General features: G+C 40.2%; 1 protein-coding gene across 4 annotated transcripts in view; it reads left to right on the top strand.

The window, feature by feature from the left end:
• The first annotated feature begins 4391 nt into the window (after window positions 1–4391).
• The window catches only part of fermt2 (FERM domain containing kindlin 2), a 40763-nt gene continuing 24251 nt past the window's right edge, over window positions 4392–20903 (top strand). For 2 of the 4 annotated variants that reach the window (XM_088925318.1, XM_088925319.1), the window contains exons 1-3: window positions 4392–4570; window positions 5491–5660; window positions 20462–20695. In XM_088925318.1, coding sequence (XP_088781444.1) covers window positions 5504–5660; window positions 20462–20695 — 391 coding nt within the window. In that variant the 5' untranslated portion in view covers window positions 4392–4570; window positions 5491–5503. The remainder of the gene's footprint in view (window positions 4571–5490; window positions 5661–20461; window positions 20696–20903) is intronic. The other 2 variants (XM_088925316.1, XM_088925317.1) reach the window with 1 other exon arrangement.

The following is a 20903-nucleotide window of genomic DNA, read 5'->3' on the forward strand; positions in this document are numbered from 1 at the left end:
CACAGACATGCACAATGTTAGACTAATTGTTGTGTACAACAGAACAGTCAATGGGGAGATGGATGTGTGATGATCTGGACATACTGTAAGTGTCAAGTCATTACAGAACTCCACTTATAGCGATTTATGTCTTTGACTGTACAGGGCTACATTGATCAAGTCCTGAGCTCTCTTGAATCTCTTGATTCCAGCAGGAAAACTTGCTCATGCAACAGCAAGTTTCTTCGTGAGATAAGAATGTGACATTTCTGACTGTTGATGCCCATTTGTCATACACAAGCCTCATTGAATGTTCATAGTAAAAACTGGGACAATGTATGGCAAACAAAACTCAAAGACCAGAGAACAGGCCCATGCTTGTCCAGACTCTACAACACGAATGGGATAGCATCTGAAACCTTGTGATTAGCATGTGTTCCAGTTGTATTGCTACTGTTATGGATACAAGACTGTGGGCCATAAAACCTACTAGCCTGTGACTAGCACAACAGACTCCCTGTTGTTGAGGAATACTAAGCACAATGTTAATGTTAAATTACATGTGTTTGTTCAAATAAAATGTCAGTGCGGCTGTTACAAAAAAAAAAGATTTTCATTTTCCTCATATGAAACCTTTGCAAAATTGCTGCAGTTATAAGTGATACCTTTCTTTTGATAGTCTTGTTTACTTAAGATGTAATGATGATCAGCCACTTAGGGTTGGGTATTTGAATATTTCTGTATGTTGGACATATTAATGACAGTGAAAATTCTTGTACTGCTGGTAGCCAATGCTATGATGATGGGTACGTCTCAATGCAGTTGAGAAACAATAGGATGATGGGACAGGAAAATCTGTTTATTGGGAAGATCCCAATAAATCGCAGTCCTCCTTGATGGACTTTTGCATTTATTATGCATTTATTTATGATTGAAGCTTTTAAACTGCACATGCCAAACTGTTGTGGAAGGGAGAATGAGGAAATCTAGGCCAATTCCTCCGACCCGCCCACATTCAAGCCACTTGTCTTTTAAAGAATCACAAGCAACACATCCCTGCACTGGAGGATCAGTGCCAGTTGGTGGAGAGGTGTGTCCCTCAGTGACAGCACCACCTGTGGGCCAGTGCCTGGGAAGCCAGAGGGATCACTGAGAGAGCCTGCCTGACCGGTCCCATTTTACCATCGTTACTTGACCTACAAGTGAAGGCTTGAAGCTGTGATCACCCTGCAATAGTTCCAGCACCTTTAGGGGTTGAGACACTTGGGATGCCCATAAGTTTGATTTTTTTTACAGGTTTGGATAAGGAGCAGTTCTTTTCAAAATGGAATATTACACTTTTCCAAATCTAGAAGTGGAAATATTCTAAATTTGCATGATTGTTCAGAATGATGTTAAAAGGTTTTCTTGTTTTCTAAAGTCTTTTTGTAGATTTTTTTTCCCTTTTACTAAGGGATGGTGTGTTTGTTCTGACTTAGTGCTTATTTTTAAACCACGTTTTGTGACTGCCCCTGTTCTGTTCTATACTCTTGATTTCACTTTCATACACTTCTTCTGACAATATGTTTACACCCTAATTAAAAAGGAGTCTATAAAAGGCAATAGAGGTGCTGCCAGAGGCAGTTCCAGGCTGGGCGAGTAGAGAGCAGAGTTATAAATTGATCTGATGCATCCCAAATGTTCAGTTAACATCTCTACACTGAATGTTCACTCTCTCTCTGGAGTGACCAAGAATTAATGTGAAATACTGATGGACACTTTACATTTGTAAATACCGATCTAGAAATTCCCTTTCCTAGTGAAATGCACAATTAAAACTAAATCCTGACATTTCAGAGACTGGAACAAGGTTTCTGGCTAATTTATGAATTGTAACAGATATAGATTACTAAAGTTCTTATATTTTACCTCTTCTACACTTGGGAAAAAAAATCTATAAAGCTTCAGATGCAAGTATTCGTCTCCTGTATCATAAATCGCATCTTAACTATTGGTGGCTAGAATGAACGAGAACTCAAAAACTCCAGTAAAGACAAGTAAGCCTTAACAAAGAACGTTTGTTATACAGGTTGCCAAATGTGCTTTTGAAATGGTCTGCCCTAATTTTCAATATTTGTTTATGTCAGGTTTACTGTAAATTTTGTGTTGTGGGAAAATAACTGTATTCCCATCAGGCTGTTTTTTTTAGTATGATTGTGGCTTTTTCACATTTCTAGCATTCCTTTTGTTTTACATTTCTTTTTTCACATTTCACATACAGTGGATATTTGCTGGGTAGACTTCTACTGTATGAACAAGATAGTCTGATAATATTTTCAGACACGAACACACCACTTTAAAGAACATACTGTAAATGCCTCTGTTTAATTTGAATTTCATTTTGTTTCTCAAACTGTGCAGGTAAAGGTTGGCCGTGGTGAGGCGAGAGATTATTTTTGAAGGAGTGTCTTTATTCACTCAGCCAGATAAAGTCAAGCATAGTACAGGATGGAATTCCAAAAGTTAATCTTTTGGGTATAAAAATATTGTGTGTTTGGGTGCAACAAAAAACATTTTTTACTGAGAGCACATTATAAGCAAGAATACAGTGGAACATAATAGGTTAATGGAACAAGTAATAGGTTTATTCCATGCTGAAAAAAAGAAGAAAGAGAACACAACGTTTCGGCCGTGGAGCCTTCTTCAGGTGTGTGGGTTAATGCTATATCCAATGTAAAATGTACAAATCTCAAATGTTATGCTTCTTAATTCACACTAACAGGTTTAAAATAATGGTCTGAGATGGACTGGCATCCTGACCATTGTGTACCCTGCCTTGCGCCAGTTGTTTGCTGGGATAGAAACTGGCTTCCGAAAGACCTTGAATTGGATGAAATAGTTAATGAAATCGTTAGAAAACGAATGGATGGAAAATTAACTTCATGCATCAGAATATAATTTGGGAATAAAAAAATATATTTTCAAGTAAAAGTGGGTAATACAAATGTTTTAAGTGTTAAAGCAACAGATCAAAAATAACTATAGTCTGATGACTCGTACCAATAATGTATATGGTAAATGTTTCCATATGACTAAATGTTTGGCTCCATGCTCACATTCTTACCCTAAGGAAAGGAAATGTAGAATATTAGAAAATTGTTCAGTTGAAAAATACTTTTTTTTTCTGGAAGGAAAATACGAATAAATCTTGTAGTGCCTACAAGCACACAAACAGTTGTGGGCTTATAGCTAAGAGTTAGGGGGTGGCCTTTAACTGAACTGACCTATAACCCTCTGGTGGTGAAATAAAAACGATCCTTTCCTGGAAATTCCTGAAACCCCCAGCAGGAGTGAGGAGTGGTAAAGGGAGAATAGTCTCGGTGTGAGATAAAAGAATTCTGTATTTGTTTTCTCTTTAAATAAACAGAGATACAATGGACTAGAAAGACCATTTGTTTTGTGGATTTAGTTCTGGAGATAACGGTTTTCTTAAAAACGTTTTATTGGGAAACAATGTCTCGATGGAGACAGTTTCCACCTTCTACAACTTCATTTTGAGCTGAAATAACACCGAAGCTTACAAACTGATTGAGTATATATACTGCCTGCTCTCCTTCATACCCTGAAATTTTGTCCAGCGATGGAATTTATTTTTAGAACAAGGCTGAAGGTGTGCTAGGTTTTGTAATAGTATGAAACAAAAATAAACATTCATATCCATGAAAAAGAAAGGGAGAACTAAAGGCTCGCTGATATGGGAAGGAAAAGCGAAGCTTTTTCTGTCACCTCATACATACAGCCAGCAAGTACTGCTGGACAAATATATATATAAATATATAAATTAAAGCACAGTATTTATTCTCCGGATATTAAAATATATCAGCATTAATGAGGATATTTTGTGAACAGCGCATTTCACAATTCACCAGCACAAAGAATGCATGGCATATATCACAAAGCATGACAGGAGAAATCTTTGCCTGAAACAATCGGTGCCTCTCGGAGGGGTATTTAATTGGGGATAATAATTTATCCTGGGACGGGGACTGAGCCCCGGATGTTTGACCGCACTCTCGGCACTATTGCCTTAAAAGGCAGCCGCGCCCGTCCTCCCGGGCTTTGCAGTTCCCCAGCAATCTGCGCTGTGGAGAACACTGTTTACGCTGTAAGCGACAGCGTGGACCACGGCTGAAGCAAAACTTCAACAAGCCTAGCTTATGGGAGCGGGGGGAGGTCAAATAATTATTAGGAAGAATAATAAACGCAACTGGACACGCGGCCGCCAGTAATGAAGGAATAAAAAAAAAGACAGGAATAACGCGAAACAGCGAGAGTCGGTCAGCCGGGAGAGTGTGAAAGGAAAAGTGGGGCTGGAGGAGTGAGTGACGTTATCTGCTGGGAGAGGGAGCGAGAGAGAGGGAGGGAGAAAAGGAGAGACCAGGACTCCATTAGCAGAGCCCAGAGCAGGCAGTTTGGGATACTTCGCTTGGACGAGTTCTTTGTGTTTTCCTACTGAGCAAACGCACGTGAGACAAAGAAAGAGACTTCAGGAAATAAAGAAATAATAAGTTTAAGTTGGTACTGCGGCGTCGGGTTGGTTGGATTTGTGAAGGTGAGTGGATCTAGCAACTGGTTTTCATTTTCCTTCATGAGTGGCAGGAAAGGGAAAAAACCTCTAGCACTCTGAACTAGGCAATCCGCTTTGCGGTTTGCTACGTGTTAAGAAATCTTCCTCTCCATGATTTTTACTCTGTGGCATTTTTTTATTTTCTCTTATTTCTGTTTTTGAGTGTATGTGTGTGTGTGTTTTTTGCGCTTAGTTTAATTGCCATTTTTTTGTGAGGAGACCACGGTACATGTCCGAAATGAACATGGGTAAGTTCATGAAAAGCACACATTCTGAACTTACCCATTACGTAAACTGCTCCAATACTATGATCTAGTCATCCTCTCCCGTTAGGTGGAGCAGGTGAATTTGCATTGACATCGCCAAAGGGCAGGAATGCACTGCTTATGTCTGTAACTTTTTCGTCTTCTTTGTTCTTGGTTTTATTGGTTATAATGACGCACTTATCTCAAAACGGACCGCACTGAAGTTCAGCATTTCAGCTACACATAACCTTTTTTACGCGGCTGCAGGCCAATCTGTTGAGTGCGGTTAAATAATAAAGTGGGCATTGCCGTAACAACGTTTTTAATTTACCCTCGTTGAGTGACGCACTCCGAGAATCTGAATGCACGACCTTTTTAAAATGATGAGAGAGTCCCCCTGAACTTCGTCGTTTGCAACGGTGGAGCCTAATTTTCGGGGTGGGGAGTCCCTATGCTGTTCTTTGTCACTGCGCCTTCTTAAATTAATTAACTCTGTACCGTAGCATAGCTTTAACAAATTTCAGTTTATCTGCTGTTGGTATTTACACAGAGATACGGAATGCTCTGGATACTGCATAGAGATATCCACGCAGGGTTGCATTTTTGAGTTTCCTGTGCTGGCTTTTTTTTAACCCGTTCTTCTCCGTTTCCCTTTTAAAGTTATCTTTGAAGGATGGCGCTGGATGGCATACGAATGCCGGATGGCTGCTACGCGGACGGGACCTGGGAGCTGAAGATGCATGTGACCGATCTTCATCGGGATGTCTCCCTGAGGGTCACCGGGGAGATCCACATCGGCGGGGTCATGCTGAAACTCGTGGAGAAACTCGGTAGGATGCTGTCGCTAACGGGTTTCCAACACTGACGTGTCGATGTGTCCGGGAGGGTGGTCGGGTTACGCACATCCACACATGTAGTTTTGCCTGCTGCACGCTCAGATTCTTCCCAAAGGTGAGCGTGCGGTATAAATGCTGTTGTCAAGCTGTCGTTCGTGCCCTTGGTCAACTTCTTTGGCTTTCCCGTTGGATTGTATTCTTGAATGTCACAGGGCGAGTAAATGCGTTATTGCCTTTTGAGTCTTGACTTTTGTGTGGTCCTAACAAACAACTAATTTGTTAGTGATGTTAGTAATTTGTGTTCCTTTATTGTATTATTTTTGGGACCTAGTGCTTTACCTTTTTCATTGAAAACTAAAGATTATAGCAGTCTACCATTATGGAGTTCTGCTAGTGGAGAATTAATTATAAACAATCTGCTTAGTTCTTTTCATTTTGATTCCCTTTTTCTTATTTAGGAGGGTGTGCTTTTAAACCTGGATGTTGGTAGTACAGCACCTACATTGTATAATGTGTTTTATGGTCATTGCTTATGGCTATGACTACATTTTATGAAACGTAAATAAACTTTCATTTTTTACTTTGATACTTGAGCAGTAAGAATTTGTTTTCCATCCTTTCTGTTCTGGCTGTGCCTTTAAGACTTAAGATGTCTGAGAATGAGTGTTAGTCCCATCAATTTTCCAAATTAGTGTTTCATTACTTGCCTTTTGCATTGGTTCCCAATATAAAAAGTTAATTAGCTAATGCATTTGTAAGCTTGTGCACTTGAGCCATAATATGGAATACTGCAGTTCCAAGACGGACCGGACTTTCTGGGATGGGACAGTGTTGCAGAAGTGGTCAGTTGTTGCCTGTACTGTAGTGCCACAGTGTTCTTCTTCCAGCCACCAGCCTTTGCTGTAACACTAAGACCAAACAGTAAAGGTGTCTGTAACCAATGTTATAGTTGGGAAGCCTGAATATAGTTTTTAAGAGTCACACCATATGTTTTGTGATTTTGTTTGTGCGTCACGCATGCTGTAAACCTAGATTCTCCAGCTCTTGTGAATGGCTTTGTATGCTTGGTTCTAGTGGAAGTTCCTGATGAAAATATGCACAGAAGTTACATTTCTGATGGGTATTGTGTTCTTTTTGCATTCCCTAAAGATTTGGAAACTTTTGACTAAAAATAAATTTGCTTGCCCCAAATAGTTTTTCCTGTCCTGTTGTTTTCAATATTTGGCATAGTAGCCTGCCTAAGTAGGAACCTCGGGTCTGTTATAGAGTAATCCTTATTAAAGTGTATATTGCCTTCGGCATTACTAGGTCACTCTGGTTTAGTGGTCATGTCAGACTTATTGGGGGGGAATTCGCTTCCTAGTCTGTTAATTGAAGAAACTACTAATAAGGATTTTTGTGATGGTGATGTGCATTTATTTAATAATTCCTTACACTTATATAGCACTTTTCTGGACACTCCACTCAAAGCGCTTACAGGTAGTGGGGACTCCCCTCCACCACCACCAATGTGCAGCATCCACGTTTAGGAGCAGTTCTGCAAATTATTCCATTCTGTTAGTGGCCCTCAAATTGGGAAGCTGTTGTCCTAGAATACAGCACTATGACTTTTTTTTCAGTTCATCCTAGTTACAATTTCCTCATTGTTTTTTCCTTAAAGGACTTGCAACTTAGAATGGAGTAGGCCTAAATACAGTAAATATATTGTAATTGTCATCTGCTGAAGAAACAAGCACTGTTGTTCTCTGCCTCTTTCAAAGGCTAAATTGTACTGTCTGTGTTCTTCTTGCAGTATGACAGTCATAGGGTTTCCTGCTGGACTCTGGAAAAGGTTAATACCAGGGACTGAATTTCACTGTTTCACCACAAACACATAATTAAGGTCTGCACTAATGCCTTTTGCTTTTGTTCAGTAAAAACTTGAACTGAACTCTGTGTAAAGGTAAGAAATGTCAGCTCTTCTGGCTGATGCATTCAAATGAATTAAAATATTTCAAATTATTTTGTTGCGCAAAGTTTTCATGGTTTGCGTTTAGTCTTTCTGCCCTTAGACCTCATATAATCGAGGCCCTTATGTTTTGTAGTTGCTTGAGATTGAAGGGGCTGTGTGTGGGAGGAGAAGACTTTCTTCATTCTAGTGAAATGCCTTTTATTCCTGTCTGAGATCCTTGGCTGCACAGAGCTGTATCTGTAGACCAGAAGGCAGGGGGAGGGGCCATTGGAAACAGAAGTTAGCTGTTTTCTGTCAGAACTGAGTTCCAGAGAAAGTGTAGTGTATTAATGCATACCATCTTGAGGCTGGGAGTATGACCAGATGGGGCTGTGCAATAGGGTCAAAGCGGTGTGTAGATAAGGGCTCTTGAATCTCTTCAGTTGCACAGTAGACAGTCATCTTGTAGAGCAAGGGAGAGGATGTAGCCTACAGGATGGGGATAGTAGGTTAAGGCATGACTAAGGGTTGTGATTTCATATGTTCAGCCTCTTTATGCAAGTTTAAAAAGTGGTTTCTGCTGGCATTGTACTAGGGCCACTGCTTCCAATTATATCAGCTGAGGTCTGCTATGTAGAACACTCAACCATAACACCCCACCCTTTTCCCAAAACCAGTGGACCTAATGGGTTCTGTCATAAACCACCAGTTCTTGTTATTTCAAATGTCGTATTTTCCAAGCATGCTCATTTGTCAAGCAATTACCTTGGAGGAGAAAAACTAAATCTAAAGCAACTTTGAGCTGGGTACCTCAGAGTGGTCAGTTTGCTAAGGTGAGTGCATGTCTGAAGACAATTCAGTTAACTGGTTTTAGGAAAATTGTCTGAAACCCCAGCAGGGATATGGGTGGAGCATCTGCTGTGTTTGGTTCTCTCAGTGATTCTGCCTAGTAGGGGAGAAGGAATGTGCCCATGGATGGTGTGAATCTGCTGTGTAGAGGATGGACGGGCATTGAGGGATACAAAAAAAATTGGTATAGGCCAGGATCTCCATCAATAGCTGATCTGATTCACCTTCTGGTTTACATCTTATAACTGGACATGATTTACTGAAATTGTCTGATTCATTACTCTGCAAGACAATCTGATCTATTTAAGTAATGCATTTCTTCTATTAATCAATTATAAATGTATCTTTTGAATTGATATTGCTTTGATCTATAAGGCTTTTACATTTTAGATGTTTAGTGCATCACATGACACTCCTGCAGTCTTTTACTAGTGATCCAAATCCAAGTTTTTTTTTCTTGGATGAAAACCTGAAATGTATGAAGTATTAAATAACGCATGGTTTTTAAAAGAAGATTCCATAAACAGCCAAACATTGCTGACCACATGTAAATTTGCAGGAGGTCTTCCCAGATAACGAACACTGCAAATCATTAACTTAGAGTACATATTCTCAGGCATTAAACTGTTGCAGTGTAACCTGTGGAGCTTACATTACATTGGTAACTGGTTTGTGCTGGGGCAAAATGATTTATTTTGCAGGCTGAAAAACGTGCAGTGTTAGTGGTGTTGCAAGGAAGTCTTGCTGCTGGCTTGGTAGTCTCGATAAAGACTTCAACAACCTTTGGTCTTCTGAGAACTTGGTTTCCAGGATGTGTGTGTAAAGATGCGTACTGCCCAGATCTTTGTTAGGGATCGGCGACTTCAGTCTTCAAGTGAACCAGCAGCAAATGGATTTATTTCCATCTCAGACCTCAGTGACTTAACTGAACAAGTATAGTGGGCAATACAACTTGGGTGTAAAATGAAAGGTGCCTCAAACTGACACCTGTAGCCAAGTCACAGCCCATAGTATTCAGCTAGCCTATGAGTGAGACAAATTACAGTAGATATTCAGAAAGTTAATGGATGTCCCCGTTTCATATTTTGGTGAGCATTAATTCACACAGTATACATATCCATTTTGCCACTGAAAATGGAGTCTTTGCAATGATCAATCCAGCATTAAATAAAACCATTAGCTTGCCGTTTGTGCACTTAGAAGAGAAAGTCTGTGCAAAGGCTATTTGGCAAAACTGACTTATTGATAAGGCTGATGAAGTAAATGGTAAATTTCCTGCATTGGCAGTCAAAGGAAAATCAAAATCAAACCATCAAAGCGACCTGGAGTACTGAAAATGGAATAACAATCCCTGCAAATAGAATGACCCACCTTGGTGGACTTCTTTGCAAAGAAATGTACCTCTCCCTAACTGATTACTATTGACTTAGTTTAGTTTATGACCTTGTTTGTTTAAGCTGTCTCCTGCCTGAAGGTGGGGGGGGAAGAGAGAGAAATGTTATAAATGTTCAAACATTGACCTGTAATTACTCTCAACATCTCCGGTCTAAGGGCCTTACAGATGAAAAAAGAATGTCTTATTGCAGTTAAAACTGTGTACCCCCGTGATCATCGTATAATCACCTACTGTATATGAAAGGCCCAGTAACAGAAATATTACAGTAAGTTATCTTATGCTGTAATTAACTGTACAAGAGCCTAGGCAGGTGCTTGGGTCTTTTTCAGTGCATAGCCAACTGCTAACTTATCTTGGGACGCCATCAGTCGCTAACCTTTATTTTTCATATGGGTCCTAAGTGGAATTTAACATTTTTCACAGACTAAAAAGCTGTTGCTATATATGTGCTCCTTAATCATAGGTTAAAACATTTATTTGACTTTTCAAATTAGAATGAAAGCAGATGCTTCTAGACCCTCCAGGACTTGGTTTTGAGCTCCCTGTAACTTTGGAACATGGTTTCGTTCAGTAGTCTTGCTCCATGAATCCATGAAAGTAGCATGGCTGTTCTGTGCAAGATCAAGTAAACATTAAAAAAACGTGTTCAAATGGCACACAGCTTAATATGTTTGCTGTGCATAACCCATCTCTTCATTTCACTTCACTTAACTGCTAGTGACAGCACTCGCAGTGGTGGAGTGCTGCCTTTAGCATTTAAAGCACTAATGGTGCATTTAATGGCTTAAAATTTGAAATGCCAGGAAAGCGCACATTATTGATTACCCCATTTCCTGTTGAGTTCTGCAACAGCTTTAAGTTTTTAGGATGGAAAAGCTGTTTTGTTTTTCAGTTTTTTTGGATGATTATTTTTTTCCTCTAAAGTATTACTTAATAATTCTGATGTTTTGAGATGGAAGCAAGACTGTACAAAGGGTCTGAGGAGTTGTATAGGTGTGATAAATTGGGGGCGTGATACAAAAATCCCAGTGCATTTACTGTGTTAATTGCTGCTTGACACAAAGAAGGAATGCCTTGTGTTTGAAGTGCTGGTGTAGAAGTCAGTGCCTACATTGAGATCTCCAAGGTACTAAGCCAGTTGCTAGTGTGTGGTACTCTTGTTTGTAATTTTGGCTGTGGCCTGTTTGAGCTCTGTTGTATTAGTGTTTTAGCTGAAATGGGCTATGCTGAGTTTCCTGGAGCTGACTGTGAAAGTAGTCATTTGGATTCTAATGCAGTAACAGAAGATGATTAAACAGAACCAGGCACATTTTGTTCAGACAGTCGATTTGATATGAATTTGCAGTTCTCTTGTGCTGTCTGCTGTAATGGCAAGTATTCTTCAGCTTGCAGAGACTTTTCTTCCCCTGCTGCCTTGAGTCATGTTGCAGATGATTTTTAACAGCAGAAATTAAGTTTTTTTTTTTGTCCTTCAGCGTCTCTCCCGTCAAGAAACATTGGGTTTGAAGCAAACTGTAAATTGTTGAATTCAAAAACAATACTTGGAATTCTATAAGGTATGGAGTATCATTACACCATCTCTGCAGTGAATTATTTATCTGGTACTAAATCTCATGTAACCTAATTTCTTGTCTTTTTGGGTAATTCAACAATAACTTTATTTTTTGGGTCAGGCTAGGATGTTTCCATTGTAGGTTGTGCTAGTTCTATTTTTGTGAAGGTGGTGTGACTTCCAGCCACTACCAGACAGCTGTATAATGTTGCTGTTTGCTGGGTAAGCAGCAGCAGGAGGGGGTCTCTGGCTGGATTGTGTGACGGGAGACGTGCTGTTAGAATTCCATAAAAGTCTTCTGTGGAGCAGGAAATGACTTTCAGGGTTTGGCATGTTCAGTCTCTGCTGTTGTCATTTTAGTATTTTTTTTTCCTCTTGGTTTCAGGTTCTAAAACCTTTAATGTCTTGTATTTGTTTTAATGACTAGTCATGACTTCTGACTTTCCCCAGTTTTGTGAACGGGGGGGGGGCACTGTAGCAGCTCTTGTGTGCTAATCCCATCACAAAAAAAGGATCCTTCAGCTTAATTGTTGCAGTGTGTTCATATCAGCAATTTAATACAGCACATCTGTGTAGATTGTACTGGGCTGGCTTTCTGTTATAAAGATGCAACACTATAAAAAATCTCCACCATAAAGCTTTTTGCAGACTTTTGAACCTGATTTGTGACTTTTGAACCAGATTGCGCTACAGTTTGTTGAGATGAGATGCAATTGGAGGAAGATGGCTCAGAGCTGACAATAGAATAGGGGATGTTTGGAAGGAAACGGCAGCCATTCGGATCAGGATGTGAAACTTCCTGTGTGTTTTTTTTTTCATTTTAATTTTTTACTCGGGGATGCGGGGCTGTGGCCTGGGAAGGCTGGGATTTAAGATCTCCTACCAGAGTGCTCTGCAGGATGGGGGCGGGGTGGCGCGCTGTGCTGATTGACCTCTTTCTCTGCGACTGGAGGCCGTACTTCCTGCTGAGTTATAGAGCCCCTCTCTATCTGAGGGATTCATGTTCTGCTTGTGTTTGCAGCTGAAAGATGTCGTATGTAGCATGAAGAAACAGAAGAATATATGTGATAATTGTCAAGGCGTTTTTAATCATTGAGGAACAAAAAATGCTTGTGCCGATGGCTTAAAGGCTCTGTCAAATTCAGCTACAGAATTAGGACCTCAGCTGAACTGCTTCTGCAGAATTCTTAGGCTTGTTTTTGTGGCTCGCATCCTAAAACCAGGAATCTCTTGGTTTTTATGCAAAGTCCGGGTTGCGGCGCACTGGCCTCATCAGATGTGTTCTAGGATGTGCTTGTTTTGTGAGTACATTAATAGGCACAGTACAATGGCTCAAGCTGTAATGAAGGTCTTCACCCTCCTTGTAAACATGTCCTCCTGTCTTAAGTGTAGGTGGGAGTGAAGCTAATGATCTTTCCTGCTCTGCCAGTGGTGCTTATAGTCTTTAAATGAATAGCAAGTATGAGTTTTCCTGCCTTTTTTTTTTAAAGAACAGTATTAATCGCATTTGCTTTGCTGATTCCATCATTTGGCAGAAAACGTGGTCCGTTCCAGTGTGTGATAGTCCTGTATCCTTAACAGTCTTTAATCTTGTGTACAGGAAGTAGTTTGGCTAAGTAGGGGCCCTGCCCAGCCATGTGGCTTCCTGTTTCTTGGGTTAGACTTTGCAGTGATTTATAATTCCCTTATGTTGAAATAGGGAAAACTATTGAACAGAATTTCCACCCCCTTAGCTGCTTTGCCTCAAACAACTTCTAAATTTCTCATTGCTTTTGAGAAAATAGTGGTTCAAAGTTGGTGTAGTTAACCATTGAATCGTAAAATGCAGTGGGAGAGTTCAAAATGCAGTGGAGGAGTTCTTTGAGGAATCTTTGATTTTAGGGTCTTCCAAGTACCTCTGCTGGTTAAAAGTGGCTAAAGTGAGTTCATTAATCCAGGGTTCATGGAACTGAGCCTTTTTACATGAGAGTTTGTGGGAGACTGGAACAAACTACCCAGCCATGCTGTTGATACTGACAACCTGGTTTCTTTCAAGAGGCATCTGGTTGATTGTTACATGGATCATTAGCTAGTATCAACCGATAGGTTAGACAGGTTACAAATGATTGGAGACCATTGAGCTCTTATGTCCTGTGTCATATCACTAGTTGACTGAATTGATTTCGGACATTTGGCTGAGCAGAGCTGGAGGTAGGCTTAGGATGATTTGACCAGAACGCTCTCAGCTCCTGGTGAAATAGCAACATGACTCGCAGCCAGCAACAGGCTTGCAGTGCCTCTCCTCCAGTCAGCATTGAACCTTGAGACGCATTAACGCAAGAATGGCTCAGAGATGAGTAAATGGAGTACTGTCTGTTGTTTTCAAGTATGAGTCCTTTGCCCAAATAAGGTGAGCTGTTAGCTGGCACATGAAAATACAACTAGAGATTCCAAATCGGTTGGGGAGTAAACATAATTGGAATACATTATTAAAGGAATCTTGGAGTTTCAGTTGTGAAAATTTATTCTATGACTGTTTTCCCCTTTGGTGAAAGATCATTACAAAGTCAGGACGTGACTTAGAGGTTGATGCAGTACTGTTTATGAGCTGGATGATAGTTCAGATGTCTTTAGAACAGAGCTTTAATAATATTTACTTAAACAGATGGGGGTTTACACTTTAAGGGTAGCTTTGGACACTTGGGGTATGTAGAATATTCCCGGATAGACTTTTTCAAATTTATCATAACTGCTTTGAAATTCTCTACTCATTTAATATTACTTTAGTTACATGTTCAACATTCTAATTTATTTTACAGGCAAATATTTAGATTCTTATAAGACAAACTTCATTCATGCTTACCAGTAAGTGCTGATTCCAGGGTTATTGATGTATGAGTCCAGTTTCACATTATTTATATTGGTTCATACAGCCTTCTTAGCTCTTTGCTCCTGTCAGAAATTTCAGTAAATTTCAGATGTTTTTCTCAGGAAGGTTTACAGGCAAGAATAGATACACGCATTATCATCTTTGATTTGGTGGAGGTTTGTAGAAAAGGTTTATAGTAGATCAAGCCTTTGGGACTGCAAGATAAGTCGGTAGGTATAGTTAACATGCTCAGGAGTTGCAATTTTGTTTGGTATTATTCTGCTCTGGCTGCATGACCGAATGGTCTATCCTGAGAGTAATTATAAGAGAGGTCTGGATAGCTGCATAAAAACTGGTCATTTCACTGCTTGATGAAATAATATAACTCTCTACATGTTTTAATGGATTAGTTGGCCAGGTTCTCCATTTTCTCTGCCGCTGTATGACTTGTCTGTTTTTAAGTTTGAAATGTCCCTTCTGTGGAATCAAATCACTACACATAACGTTCGTTTATGTTACTTAAAGGTTTTCTTGTATTTTTCTTTGTAGTGTTCATAGAAGTGTTTTATAAACCCTAATTCCATTTTGGAGAGCATATAGTAAATTGGAAGACCATTCTTGCATCCTTTCTTTTGCTCTTGCCACACTGTAACACTGGGAACAGGTCTGTAAATGCTAGTGCTCTCAGGACCTCAATCGAGTAACCCTGCACTGAAGAAGAGCGTGTAACCTGTGTGCTTCTGTGGCCTGGCTTTCTGAGATCCTCAAACTGTATTCTGTGTCTGGGAAGCATCCCTCCGGGACTGCTAGTTCACGTGCTGTTGGAAAACCAGCAGCCTGCATTTAAACAAGGCTGTGTCTGTGTGCCCGAGGGATTTACTGCTGTTCCAACTAGGTTTCAGGGCTGTCTAACATTGCACTTGAGAAATATCACTACTGTGTCACTGTCCCGAAATTCTGACCTTTTGTGAAAGAAACACTGGGGAAGTGAACATGCCATCTTGAAGGCACCCAAGCTTGGACAACTGTTGTGGTTTAAGTGGATGCAGAGTGATAGAGAGGGGCTTTTAAGATGTTCTTCAATTCCAATCCACCTGGTTCCCTATTTCCCAATCTTCAATTCAGTTCTGTTCTGGAAAAATGGTTTTGCATGGTGGGCATTATCTGTAATTGAGCACTTGTTTCCTGTTGCTTTTCATTGCTGGTATGGTTGCTTTGTGTGCTTTTTTCCTGGTATTTTATCAGATGCCTGTTTCTTGTTAGAGAAGATGTCATCTTGGAGAGGTAGAGGTCAGTCATATGCTCGGCCTGGCACATCCGCTGAATGAGATGTTTAAGATGTTTTCTGCAGTGTTTTAGGATAGAATGCGCGTGTGCTCTGGAAATAAGGAGTAAGGCATGGCCTAACCCTTGTTGTGTTTAGAGTGTGGTCACCAAGGAAACGCTAAATAGAAGCAGCCTTTTTTTCTGACTAACAATTTTAATGATTAGAACTGTAAATCTCAATTGTAACTTCAAACTCGCCGAGGGAGGGTAAAGGAAAATTGTGTAAAGAACACATGGCGACGTACAAGCAGGCAAAGGGAGGATGAAGGGAAGATCACGGTTTTGTCCAGTATTTGAACATCCTCAAGAAGATATTTTCAAACTGTGACCTCATGTTTCTCATGTAGTAGTATGCAGGCCTTCAAATTGAGCAGCAAATTAAAGCATTAATAATAAAGTTATTTTTGTATAATGAAATTACTCTAATATTGTTCAGTTATATGTGAATTAACTGAACAGGATTAGCTAGAAACCTGATTTGCTAGAAAGCAAATGTTTTTCCACTGAAAATCTAAAGGTTGCTTAATACACAGAACAATATTTTTGCTGCAATGTGACATAATGTGACACAACCCAATATAATTTCATAGCTTTTGTTTGTAGAATTTGCTTTCATAACGTAATTGTTCTTTATTTTCTACAACAGTTGCTTAAAAAAAATCAAAGCAATTTCTTAGCTGTATATTCATTGGATCTCCCTTTTCTAAGAGAAATATATGGTCTGATACTTTAAGGTTTTGTTAGGATTTTTAGATTAAAATCTACCAATTGCTTATATAATGGACAGGTACTAATCATATTACTCCTTGCATGTATTGTCTAGCAAAGAGCAGAAATGCATTTACAAATGAGATTAAAGGAACAGGCCCTTTATTTAGGGTATAGTAAATGTGGTAAAACGTTAGGCTGCTAGAAAACTTTTTCTTGGGTATAAAAACAGTGCAGGTACAGTAAAAGAACCAAGGTTCTTGGTTTCTTTGTTTCTCGGGACTGCCAGACTATATTTCTTGATAGATGGCCTTTTAAAAAAAATCTTACACTGAAGTGTGAGGCAGGCTTGTAAAAAATGCATTTTATTTTAGTGCTTACATCAGATATCTGTTCTTGGCTACTTTAACCACCATAAAATTGCCTTGCAGAGAATGAATACGGATGAGGATCTGATTATTTGCAGAATAGTCACTTAGAAAATGGTCAACTTCTGAATTGTATGAGATGTACCAGTGACTTTCAGGCGTTTCTGTATCCAAGTGCACTGCTTTGTTTCAGAACCAGCTGCTTTTGTCTGCAAGCTCTTCTCCTGTGCTATTTCCACACAGCAGGAGAGTGTCGCAGCACTACCAAATACAGATAGTGACCATCATAATGTCTTACTGCGGAATTTGGCTTTCATGATTCTTCTATCTGATGTCCCCCCCCCATCGTGTCATGAATTTGTTACCGCAAACTGTCAATTAATATTCGACACTACCACAATCAGAAAAACGCAAATTGGTCGTGATGAATCTACAGATTTTTCACTTCCAAAAAAACAACCTTTGTTATTGTCAAGTGACACAACACGGGGAGCCACTGTACCAGGCTGAAAGTTTAGCAAGTGTTTCGTTATTTGATGAAAAGTTTTTTTGGTGAAAAGGTGGGGATTGTGTATAGTACGATATACAATTCTGAATACCAGTGTAGTTTAAGCAAGTAACATTTAGTTGAAAGGGGATACTCCCAAAGAACACTTTTTTTTTATAAGTTCATAGCTCCATCATCCTTAGGTTTTTAAGGTTGTGCTAAATCTTCTATGTTTTTATTAAAAAGTGATTTTTAATTTGTTTTCAGTATTTTGTGTGATGTGGCATTCATGATTTAAGTCTTATCTGTATGCAGTGTATTTGAGGATTGTTGCGATATTTTCTTCTGCTTCCTGACACTGTTCTTCCAAGGACTCCAGGCCTGCATTAAATGCAACCAATTACTTAGTCCTCTGATTTAGCTCCAGCATTACGTCACCCTTGCAGGCTGTATTTTTAGCTTGCGAGATGCTATTGGCATCTTGGAGATTGAATTACCGGCCCTTATTGAAGCGCATGATGGATGGATGGATGCCGGCGCAGTTATACACAACAGTGAGGTCATGGTGAAGCCCTGTGAAGCAGCCAGTGGGCTACAGCGATGGGGGGGCAGGATGTTTGGGGAGTTAACTGCTAGTATTAATGCTAGTATTAAAAACCCCCGAGAACTGCAGCGTGCTTCACTGTCTGGCCAGCTGAGTGAGGCAGTACCCAGCAGTCCCTGGACAGCCGACAAGAGCTGAATCACACATGCCCGCATATAGACATCTGAATTACAAGGTTTCTGAAAAATGCCCATAAGGATACAACCGATTCCTTTTTTAACTAACTTTGCATTTCCCCCTTCTTGACTGTGAACCAGCCCTTAGCTTATCGAGGGGGGGGGGGGGGAGGAAACCCCTTTATTTTTTCCTTTCTGCTGATTGTATGTATCCTTTGGACTGTGCTTCAACAGTGAACTACAGGGGCCGGGCAGAATGTGAACATCTCTGAAGGGGACACTGAGGGAGTTGCTGTCACGTAACTAACAAGAGAACCACTGCTGTAGTAAACCACTGTGGAGGGGAGTAGGCATAAACAGGTCTCCTCCAGCCCCGGCTCTGGATCTGACCTAACCCAATATGAGACTTCATCCCACACTGTTTAAATCATTTATACTTGTTGCTAGGGTGACAAGCAACCCTAGTTTTAGTTTTAGTTCAGCAGACTTTATTCAACGGGTTATGTGCTGTCCTGATAATTTGAAGCAGAGAGATGCGAAAGTTCCTCTTATCATAACTTCTTTATAAGTAACCTGCCTGGAATCCACTGTCATTTCTGTGATCTGGTATTTTTTCCATTTTAAATGAGTTTATCAAGCCAATATTTTGTTATATCGTATAAATAAACTGCAGTCTGCATTTTAAAGTATTTAGGAACATTCTCTTCACGCTTGACTCTGTAGAGACCAAAAACGGTAATGTATCAATAGGGCTTGAGCTGAGCTGTGTAGACTAAATAGAATGAGTTAGCATTTCTTGGTTATTCCTGGGATTAATGTTGTCAACAGAACAGAGTGTCTGGCAGCCTTGACTGTTTCCTGTTTGTATGAACACCTGCTGTCATTTGGCTTTAATGCTGATGGGTAATAGATTGAGCCCTGCAGGCCTGCGTCAGTTTAGTGACGTGAGGTGCAAGGCCTCTCCCTGCTTACAAAAATGAAGCCTGAATGTGGTGTTGACGTGACTGACCATTCTAATTCACTTTCAAAATTCAAATGTTTGACTTCTTCATGAGACATAAAGAGAGGCTTTGGAAAGACTTTTCATAGCCTCTTCTGAGCTCTTAATACTGAAGTATAACGAGTTCTGTGTAGCTATAATATTGGGCTATTTCTCTCTTTTCTGGAGCTGACAGTTGAGGAGTGTGAAACAGCTTGTGAAAAGTTCCCCCCAAAAAAGTCATGTTTCTATATCCATACAGGGAATTATTTTCTTTATCGAGTGATATATGGTTGAGTAATACCTCCGTTAAATGGTCATCCCCCGATAGTAACGTTTGTGGGGTTTTTTTTTTTAAAAAGGGCACTTCTGGCTCAAAACAGACTAAAATAAGCCTAGAAAAAGCCAAATAGCAACTCGAAGAAGTAGAAAATGTGAGTCACTGAGTCAGGGTGGGTGGGAGTGTAGTTCAGAACATACTGGCGCTTGGTAGGATATGTAACTGGACACCAGTGGAAGTGTTCGTCTCTTTTGCTCTGGCCACATGCCTGCAGGCTGACATCACCACAGAGGAAACTGGAAAAGACGCTGCGTAAAGGTTTGACTAATCCCGACATCTTTTATTGTTTATTGATGGCCCCCTGAGCAAGACGTTTTCTCCAGTTGCAGGGCCACTGTGCCTCTGAGGCGGATAGTCTCCATCATAACTAAACGGATACCGAATACATTAGACAGCCACAAATCCCAACTCCCCCACAAACTACACTCTTCATTTTTGCTGGGGAAAGGCGCATTCATCAGATCCAGAAACTTGGCATTCCTCCTGCTGTTTTCATAAAAAAAAATACTGTGTACTGTGCTTGGTTTATATAAAACTGAACTTTCCAATTGTAAATCCAATCTTAAGAGTTGGTTCACTACTTGAAACCCAACACCCAATTTTTTTGCTAGTTTTGTTTAAAGATTGCAGTAAACTGGCTGCTTCAAGTTCTGTTAATCTCTCAGTTGGGAAACCTTTAAACAAAGTTTCAAAGAAGCTGCTGCTTCAGCCAGTTACTTAAGTTTCCCATCATTGTAGTCCTGAGGTGACAATAAAAAAGGACTGGATTAGTGTTGAATGGTTAAAACTCGATTTGAGAACAAAGTACTGAACTTGATACTCTAGGTAGTGCAAGCTGAACAATTTGGTTTAAAGCGCTCCTCTCGCTCTGTCTGTATTCTGTCATTTACTTTCACCATTGTCCTGTAAACATGAGGCCCTCCCTGTCAAACTCGGTCTGAACAGTCTGTCCGTGGCTCGACTGGCTTTTCTGGTATGCGTGTTGTTGGTCATGTGACCTGTCACTTTATACTTTTAGCAAATGTGTCTATCTGTATGGTAGTCTTAAATGTGTATGTACAAAGTTTCGGTCTTTGCTGGTATTCGGCTTTAAGGGCCTTTAAAATATTTTGCTTTTTTTCTTGATCTGTGAAACAAGCAGTTGTTCAATCCAGGGTGCAGTCATTATGCCTCTGTGTTATGCAATATATAAAACCTGAATTGGAATAATGTTGTAAAAGGTTGCTTATGGATATAAGAAATTGTATGCACTGTGGATTCCCATGTCCAACGTGATCTCTCATTGGCTGCAGATGTGAAGAAGGACTGGTCAGACCACGCCCTGTGGTGGGAGAAAAAGAAGACTTGGCTTTTGAAGACCCACTGGACGTTGGACAAGTATGGGATCCAGGCGGACGCGCGGCTGCTCTTCACCCCCCAGCACAAGATCCTGCGCCTTCAGCTCCCCAACATGAAGCACATGAAGGTCAAGGTCAACTTCTCCGACCGAGTCTTCAAGGCCGTGTCTGACATTTGCAAGACCTTCAGTAAGTCACGTGCTTTTGTAGCCATTTTTTGCTCAGGGTTTGGTGTTCAGTGGATTGCAAAACTAATATCCTGCACAGACTGTTGAACTTGGATTGTAAGGTCAGAGGTCTTGAGGCATGGACTGTAGCCTTGGCTGACTCTGTCTTTTCAGACCTTTCCTGACTTGGGCTAATTCAGAAATTGATCAAATAACAAGTGTGTCATAGT

The sequence above is a fragment of the Atractosteus spatula genome, chromosome 9, assembly GCF_055471065.1.
Source record: "Atractosteus spatula isolate fAtrSpa1 chromosome 9, fAtrSpa1.hap1, whole genome shotgun sequence".
NCBI lineage: Eukaryota > Metazoa > Chordata > Actinopteri > Semionotiformes > Lepisosteidae > Atractosteus > Atractosteus spatula.